This window comes from Coptis chinensis, unplaced genomic scaffold (assembly GCF_015680905.1).
Source record: "Coptis chinensis isolate HL-2020 unplaced genomic scaffold, ASM1568090v1 utg2345_pilon_pilon, whole genome shotgun sequence".
NCBI lineage: Eukaryota > Viridiplantae > Streptophyta > Magnoliopsida > Ranunculales > Ranunculaceae > Coptis > Coptis chinensis.
Genome location: NW_028238127.1, coordinates 43399 through 52610, shown reverse-complemented (window position 1 = coordinate 52610; position 9212 = coordinate 43399). Strand labels below are relative to the sequence as shown.

At 36.0% G+C, this 9212-nt stretch overlaps 1 protein-coding gene across 2 annotated transcripts; it reads left to right on the top strand.

The window, feature by feature from the left end:
• The first annotated feature begins 3501 nt into the window (after nucleotides 1-3501).
• LOC147473507 (two-component response regulator-like PRR95) lies at nucleotides 3502-8256 on the top strand. 2 transcript variants are annotated; one of them, XM_086587360.1, is made up of 8 exons: nucleotides 3502-4246; nucleotides 4354-4515; nucleotides 4641-4771; nucleotides 4900-5052; nucleotides 5272-5437; nucleotides 5545-5980; nucleotides 6756-7410; nucleotides 7815-8256. In XM_086587360.1, the coding sequence occupies exons 1-8, from the start codon at nucleotides 4036-4038 to the stop codon at nucleotides 7893-7895; spliced, it is 1995 nt and encodes a 664-aa protein (XP_086443486.1). In that variant the 5' UTR covers nucleotides 3502-4035; the 3' UTR covers nucleotides 7896-8256. The 2 variants fall into 2 exon arrangements, with proteins under 2 accessions (XP_086443486.1, XP_086443487.1); XM_086587361.1 differs by lacking the exon at nucleotides 4900-5052 and having other exon boundaries at nucleotides 3772-4246.
• The last annotated feature ends 956 nt before the right edge of the window (nucleotides 8257-9212 follow it).

Here is a 9212-nt window from a genome sequence, read left to right as displayed (position 1 = left end):
GAGGCTCAGAAAAACAAACAGCCCCTTAGTCTTTAATTTGCCGAAAATACAATTTTTTTTTAGTTGGTGTCGAAGGATTTGCAATGTTTGAGAATTTACAAGTGTCATTTTAGTAAAATTATTTTGCGTTTTCTAAATGAGTTTCTATGATTGCCGTTAAATTGTATATATATGGGAATGGGATCCCTTATGATGACTAGCAAAAGTGCACGTGTGTTGCACATGGAGCCTAGAAAAAAAATATTTACAATGGAGAAAAAACTTTCTTTTTAGAGCATGTCTTCAGTGTGCGAGATGTATAGTGCGCAGATAATGTGGGCTTTTGGATCAGTACTTTTGCCATGCAATACACACGCACCCCTTGGTATGAGTGGCCCAGATTTGATAGCATACCATACGATGTGCGCACCATAGATTTAGCCTTCTTTTTAAAGTGACATTTTTTTTTTCTGCCTATCATTCTTTTTAGCAAAACAATTGATATAGTTTAAAACAATTGTTATATTTGTGAGATGTGATTATCATTTGAGCCCAATATCATCAAAAGCAATATCATTTGAGCTAATAATCAAGTAGAAGTAGTGTGGGAACAAAATTTATTCCAATAGTTCTAATTCGCTGAACATGGCTTTAATAAGTGGTGGAAAATTTTAATAGATAAGTTTTTGATTAAATCCACCACTAAAATCTGATTATGTTGGTCATTATGTTGATTAAATTTACGACTGTGTTTTGCATCAACCTAGAGTTGGTCATTATTTGTCTCAAATCTAGCCTCAAACATAACACTTGATGCCTCCACCACTAGTAGGTACTACTCCAAATTTGTGACTATGTTTTGCATCCACCTAGAGTTGGTCATTATTTGAGAATGCTTGTCTCAAATATAGCCTCAAACATGACACTTGATGCTTCCACCACTACAATGCAACGATACATATTGCTTGTTCTTAATTGCTTCAAACTCATACCACAATTATTTAGCAAGAACTCTTTGAAATTACTCCGACCAACACATAAGTATCCACTAATTAAACACATCATTCGGATGATGGCGGTCCTGTGAATGTGAAGAAAAGAAAGATTACAGGTTCATGTCCATATCCAACTCAAGGTCGAGGGCAAGGTAGTAGAAAGAAATAGTTCTAATGAGTGTTGGAATATGTAATGGTGTATAAAACTTGGGCTCTTCAAATATTTGTGGAATTTGTTTGTACGTATGACATGTTTTATGATATAATGTTAAAAATACAGATGAAACTTTGCTGAAATTTATTCTTGATATGAAAAATGTAATATTTGATTTTACATGTATGATAGGTTTTATAATTTAATGTTGAAAATACATAAGAAACTCTGTTGAAATTTCGGTTTATTTGGAGAATAGAATACACCCATTATCGAGAAAAGAAAAATAAAATGGAATGCTCTCTTTCCAAATTTAACAAAAAAAAAATTATAGTATTAACACCGTGTAGTAGTTTTTTTTTAAAAATCCCATGGAATGCTCTCTTTCAAAAGTATCAAAGTAACCATCAAAGCTTCTGGATTCCTACGTACAGAAGTCTCTTGCTGCCGCAAAGGGGTTCCCACGGAAGCCTCTTGCTGCCACAAAAGGGTTTTCATAGAAGTCTCTTGCCGCCACAGAGGTTCTCACGGAAGTCTTTTGCCACCACCCATCAAAGCTTATGGATTCCCACAGAAGTCTCTTGCTACAACTGAGGGGGTTCCCACGGAAGTCTCTTGCCGCCACATAGGGGTTCTCACGGCAGTCTCTTACACGCACCCATCAAAGCTTCTGAATTCCCACAGAAGTCTCTTGCCACCATAGAGGGTTTCTCACGAAAGTCTCTTGCCGCCACCCATCAAAGCTTTTGGATTCCCATGGCATAAAGTTTTTGCCACAGAGAGGTTCCCACAGAAAGCTCTTGCCACCGCAGAGTGGTTCCCACGGAACAAAGCTTCCGTAGCTATATATTTCCCATTTTCCAATAGAAGCTTCTATAGTTCTATTGTCCAATTCTTTTTGAAGTGGTTGAAGTATAAATACCAAACATGAAAAATTATAATCCACCATGAAAAATTCTAATATAAACTCTCAATTAAATAAACCAATGAAAAACTTCTTGATTTAAGAATGTCTTTTAAAAAGTTGGGGTTTTATTATGCTTAGGGAAAACTCATCAAAGAGTCTCAAGTCTTTCGGATTAGGAGCTTGCTTTTTGATTAAAAACTGCACAAGAAAAAAATGGAGCTTCGACAGCAGAATGACGAGGTCATTGCCTTTTAGTTTTGCTAGGACAATAAAAGAAATTGAAGGAAACTTTCATATGAGAATGAGAAATATAAAGTTTGATTTTCTTTTTTCAAATTTAGAGTGCTTACGTGGACAAAAAAAAAAGAGTGCTTGGTGGGGGGAGGAGGTGTGTGTAAACCAATATGAAGAAGGGACACCACTACCCTTTTACCAAATAGGTGCTAGTCCCATTTTATGAGCACAACCCAAAATATATGTATTACTTATAAATTGAAACAAAATATGTTTAATCCTTTATTTGATTTGATTTAGATTGATTAATATAAAGAAATTGAAAAAAAAATTATAATTGAAGTTTCCTATTTTAAAAATAAAAATATTTTAATTGAGAGAGTCAAAATTCAAATTATAAATTTTGAAAAGGGATTGATCTGAAAAATAAAAAGGAGAAAAAAATGTAATAAAATATAGACATTCAAAACTAAATTTAAAGAAAAATAAGAAAAATGAGAGAAGAGAATGAGAAGAGGGAGTTCAACATCAAATTTGTTCATCACCCACCTTAATCATCCAAACAAAATCTCCATCCTATCTTTCCCCTCCAAAAATTTGTAAAAAATTAGAATTTTTTTGACTCTTTGAGTTTGATGAAGAAGATAAAAAAAAAAAAAATCAGCAATTAACTTAAAATTGAGAGAGAAAAAGTGATGGTAAGGATAAAAGTTTGTTATATATGTCACGTTATTTTTAAATATCAATATATTGCTAAAATATCAGGATAGTTTAGGATATCTCATGGATATTTACAGTTTTACCCTAGAATGTATCCGATTCATATTTTCATATCATTTGAGATCTCGATACATATTGTGATATTTTGTACTTGGTGATAAGAACTCCACGTTACTAAACAATATAGTACCGGCCAAGTTGCTAAATTCTGGCCTTTTATTCCCTTTTTTTAATATATATATATTAAGTAATCACAACAAAATACTAGCCATGGACAAGTGGGTGGGGAAATGCCGACGCGGCGGTCTCAATAACAAATGAAATACTGAGAAAGTCGGAAGTTTTTTGTTAAACAGATTGTTGAAGTGGAATTGTACAAAGTTGAAACTTGATGTCATAATAATAATAATAGTATAATTGCTGAATGAAAGGAAATTCCTGTGCAAAGTTGAAACTTTCGATGTCATAATATTGCATCACAGAGTAATCCAGTATAATCTCGCGCACCGAAGTGATTTTATGAAATACGTGACCTAGAACGCACCAGTTGTCCAAGGGGGAAAATATCATAAAGACCAGTGGGCGAGGGGGGAACACGTCAGCAGAAAAAACGAAGAGGGCCAATCAGGTGGAAGCTAATGATTTATTTATTAAGTTTGGTGGATATTTCTATTTTGTTAGATTTTGAGTAAGGAGAAGATATTTTGTAGTGAGAACGATTGAGTGGTTGTCCTCCTTCACTCACGAATCTCGTTAATTATTTTTATTATTATTATTATAAAGAAGTGGGAGAGATGGGTGGTCTCTTTTGAAGCGATTAGAAATCCTACTTTGGATCTCCAACGTTCGTTCTGCGCTGACCACATTCTTTGTTTTCAGATATTTTTAATATCTCAATAATAAATAAGTTGAATACTCTGAAGACGAAACTCTTTTCATAAAACTTTTTTGCTTTGCTCAGAGAGAAGCTCTAGATAGTGTCCGTTTTTTTCTGTATTTCTTTGACACAATCAATCAATAATAAATAAAGAGAGATCGAGATCGAGATGGTGGAAGTGGAAGTGGAAGTGGAAGTAGTAGTCATCGGTGAAGAAGAAGAAGAAGAAATCATGGAACTGGAGATGATGCAAGACAAGGATCTAGCTACTAGTGTCCTTCGATTGGAGAGTTTCAAGTCTCTCAGGATCTTATTGGTTGAATCTGATGACAGCACTCGCTCTATCATCGCCGCTCTTCTTCGAAAAACCGGTTACCGAGGTTCGTCCCTCTCTCTATCTCTCTCGATGATGATGATTAACTTACTGGTTCCTTAACAAAGAGCCTTTTTCAAGTTGTAATTTGATTTCATTTTTGTCAACAATCAGTTCAATCAGTTCCGGATGGTTTAAAGGCGTGGGAGACTCTTAAAGGGAAACCCCAAAACATAGACCTTGTCTTGGCAGAAGTTGAGCTCCCCTCAATATCTGGCTTCTCTCTACTTTCCATGATTACCGAGGATGAGCTCTGCCGTAATATTCCCGTTATAAGTACGTTCCTCATCTTTTTTTTTTGTTACAATAAAATTGTGTATATATCTTTTCTGATATATGAAAAAATTCACTGTGGCTTCTTCTTCTAAACAAGCTCTGTGTTGTTGTATGCGTTTGTCCAGTGATGTCCTCCTATGACGCTGTTAATGTCGTTTTCAAATGTATGTTGAGAGGTGCTGCCGATTTTCTTGTTAAACCCGTAAGGAAGAACGAGCTCAAGAATCTGTGGCAGCATGTTTGGAGAAGGCACTCTGTATGTCCCCTCCTCCCAATCTCAATTGCACTATTCATTTTGTTTCTTCTTCACTATATTATTCTGCAGCATTTAGATACTCTGTGCTCTGTCTTTGAATTAAATCTTGTTAAATTTCTATCTAAAAGGTAAACGGTGCTAGACATGATCAGCAAAATGCAAACCCTTCTCAGCAAAATAATGAAGCTACTGATGAGAGTTCTTCAGCTAAACACTCTACTGATTTTGTTGTGTGCCCCAAGGAAACTAAGGAGTGTAGTGAAAAAGGGAGTGATGCTCATGTGAGTGTTATACTGTTTTCTGTCTCTCTTCTCTGTACCATCAAATATGATATGGTTCAGTAAAACAAACTAGTAACATTATTTAGGTTCTTGGTGGCATCCGACCAACATTTTTGAATATGTTCGTATTAAATCGACCATCAAAAGTAGTAAACGATTTGTTCTGCCAGTGATTCATTTGCTTATTCGTAACAAATACCCTTTCTTTTTATCTTGCAGAGCTCTTGTACAAAGCCAAACATGAAGGCTGATGAGACAGACATGCAAAATAGGCAGAATCTTTCGCATAAGACTGTCTCTTTGATAAGTGGCATAAAAACACCAATAAACAAAAAGTCAATTTCAGTGGATGATTTATTAGTTGAGAATGAGAACCGCGTAGAAGGTATGACACGTTTCCTTGATCTTCTCTTCATTTTCTAGATACTTGTGTTTCTTCTCAATTTGATTCGACCTATCTGGACGAAAACATTGATAGGCCTTTTCTTGCAGATAAATCAATTAGTTCTGACGTGGCACCCTGCATCCAAAGCAATACGGTATTTGCTTTGATTCCAGAAGAAAAATATGCTGATGCAAGAGTAACATCCTTGGGCAAGAATGTAGCTCCAGAACTTCGAAGAGAGGATGCTAATATCCTAATTAACACTACTTCTATAAATAATGAGAGCATGAAGCCCTTCGGAGAAGCTATGGACTTGATTGGAGCATTTGATAATAACGTACACTCGTGCACTACTCATTTTCAAGAAGTAGTTGTATACAATGAGTCAAACAAATACTTTCAACAGGACGGTACAGGTAACGGTAGCAGGCATATTCCAAGATTGGAGCTTTCCTTGAGAAGATCTGATCCTAGTGATCATGATATTGGAGAAGAAGATGAAAGGCATATACTGAAGCATTCAAATGCCTCAGCCTTTTCACGGTGAGCTTGAACTGCCAACTTCCGTTATTTTATTTTTTAAATGAATTTTTTAAATAATTCTGTAAGAGAATAAATCCATTTTCTCTAACTAAATGATAATCGCACTCTGGTAAAGACTATAGAGTCTTTCCATTGCTTGAGATCTAAATAAAATGCTATAATGTACTTGTCCTTTTACTTTTTAGGAGTATAAGTGACAATCACTTTAGCTAGTAAATGGTAACAAATTGTTCTTGTAATTAGCTCGTCTTCTTTACTGCAAGGTCGCATGACCCTTTTTTTTGTGATTGGTACGTCATAAGTCGTCATTTCTCTTGTGGTTGTACTACTAATACAAGTGTGCTGAGTCTGCCTAGGTCTATTTCTACTAGGTCCATATCCTAGCCTCTAGGCTCCCCCCTAGGGACTCTAGGCTCCCCTGTAGTTCCTCGACAGCGACTACGCCTTTAACTATATAGGGTTGTATGTGCCTGAGCACTGAGCATTTGCTCACCCAATTTGACCGGCTGCATTCTGCACTTTAATTGAGCTTATTTCTTCTTTGAAGTACATCTTTGAGTTTATTTTTTTTTCTCCGGTTTTATCATGTCTTAAAACAATTGGTTAAGAATGCGTTTATCCGACTGATGCAGAATGATAAACAATATAAGCGGCTTAGAGATGAAATGATAAGCATTTTTCCAATATCTTTGCCTTTAAGGATATGTTCCTGGTGTGTCTTTGTGTTTTGATGTTTCTTAGACGTCAATTGTCTAATAATTATGAATTTCTCCAGGTACAATAACCGGTCAGTGCAACCATCTTTATGTAATGAAATCAAAGAAAGTGCGAGTGTGAGTGTCTCGTGCAAAAAACAATCAGTCCAAGCCTGTCACTCTGCTGAAGTTCCTGAACTCGGGTTCAATTCCGTTCCTTTTCCAGTCAGAGGGACGAAGGTCGATAGTTTATATTTGGGATATGGTGCTGTTTGGCCACAGCTGTTTTTTACACCAGCACTACAGTGTTCAAATTCAGTCACAAAGCAGAACTTGGTTTTGCATGTAGGTTCTTCTGATCAGTCTGATCCTGAAAATCACGACTACAAGCAATCAAATTGCGAATCCTCCAACACAGCAATGCACAGCCTGGGGCGTAATCTAGAATCTTTAGATGAATCAAGACATGTTTCAGCGGCTACTGCTCAAAGTGCCTCTAATAGTTTATGTAACAGCTCAAGCAATATAAACAGTGGTGGCTGTGGGAGTGTTTGTGATGGAAGTGGGAATGAAACTGCAGTCAATGCTGTTGGGGCTATTACAGGAAGCGGGACTGACATAAGGGTGTTTGTGCATGATGGGATCAGGGGAATGGATTCTCATTGCTCCACACAAAGAGAAGTGGCGTTAAACAAGTTTCGATTGAAGCGAAAAGATAGATGCTTTGAGAAAAAGGTAAATTTGTTGAATGTAGTTTTCTTTTCGTTAACTTAGAAGGTTATTCATCATCACACAGTATCTCATTAATAAAATGCTAGTTCCTTTCAATGAGATGTTACTGACATTCTTGCATACCCTACCCTACCCTACCCTATGAGAAGTCGAAGTAGGAATTGATCCTATACATCTTCACGAAAAAAATATTCGAGAATGCAAGATTAAAATGGTTGGGGTAACTATAACCAAGATGTACTTTATGTATCTCACCGTATACGTTTTTCAAGCATTCTGAATTTCAGTCTCCTTGTCTAGCTTCAATGGCCTTAGCATGATTATTTCTTTATTTTTGTTTCTTTATTGCTTCATTTTATTTTATTTTTATCTTTTTCTATTTCTTTAATTTTTTGTCCCCATATCAGGTTCGTTACCAAAGCAGGAAGAGACTTGCGGAGCAACGTCCACGAGTTAAAGGACAGTTTGTTCGCCAAATCCCTAGCTGACATTATTGAAAATTATGATCGTAGGAGTTGTAAATTTTGGTTATCCGTTTAGCTGAGTGTCATTTAGGATATGTGATACTTTGTCGGCTGTGATCGTTGACTGACGCTTGTAATGTGAACAATCGTGAATACCGACTAGCTTTCAGAAAAGGCAGAGCTCAAGAGGCTTAGCTATTAGGTACATTTATTTTTAACTTACATTGTACAATATTGTAGTTGTGTCACAGACCTTCTTAACATGAGATAGGTGCCCATGATTTATTTTTTATTTTTTATTTTTATTCTTACTTATACGCCTGGACGATCACTCTGTACAATTATTTTGCTTATTGGGAATGGATTGGATATGGGTGTTTTTCCATTATGCAGCTTTTATACTTTCTTTAAAAGCTCGCAACTTAAAATGGTCTCAAACTTAAGTAATTTTACTTTAGAAGCGCCCGAGTCGTGAAAGAGTTAACTGGGCGTGGGCTGAGCTTACCCGTTTTATTATTTAATTTTAAAATGTAGAATATACATTCTTGTATAAAACCCTACCTTGAACATCTTTGTGTATGGCTCTGCATCGTTTCATCTAGTAGAAGTACGTAATACGAATATCATAGGAGTGCTGTTTCTCAATAATTCAATAAATATGGACAAGTAATTAAATATTTGTCATTTACCTCCTAAAGGGGTTAGGACTTGTGACTAACAAAATTTCAGAAACTTGGATAGCTTCTGAAAACTTTACAGAACTTTCCTTTCCTAACGTTAGGGGGTTACCCATTTCCCTGCAAAAGTAATCTGTGGATTTTCTATTAAGTAGTCTTGATGTGGTGGTTTCTGTTATCCAAAAATCCAAAAGCTCTGTGACATAAGCTAACATTTCATTTAATTGATGACACTTCCAAATTCTATGGCCTTTGTCCTGTCAATAATTCTAGATGAGAAACCGAGTTAACACTTGACACCGTGAGATAAACTCGATTGTCTTTGGATTTTTTTTTTCTTCGTTTTCGTTCAGAACAAAGAGTAATCATTTTTGTGGCCACCATTGGTAAGATTGTGTGAAAGCCAGTTACCCACCTAGAGATGCTCCAAGAAGGGCATTTTGTGGCCAATTAGCCATTTCTTGTAGGCTTATAGCTATTGGGTTCACAAACATTATCCTCGTGTAATATGGACTCACCTGACTTTGCATTAAGTAAGTATTATCCATCACACATTCACACCTAAACAAAATGAAAAAAGGACAATCTATCACCGCGAGTTGTGTTATAATTGTGTGATAATAATAAAAGGTAAAGTCGTCAGCCAGACATGGGAACTATTGGC

Coding starts and splice junctions, on each gene's coding strand:
- LOC147473507 (XM_086587360.1), top strand. CDS start 4,036: ATGGTGGAAGTGGAAGTGGAAGTGGAAGTAGTAGTCATCGGTGAAGAA. Junction 4,516..4,640: donor CCGTAATATTCCCGTTATAA/GTACGTTCCTCA, acceptor GCGTTTGTCCAG/TGATGTCCTCCTATGACGCT. Junction 5,053..5,271: donor AAAAAGGGAGTGATGCTCAT/GTGAGTGTTATA, acceptor TTTATCTTGCAG/AGCTCTTGTACAAAGCCAAA.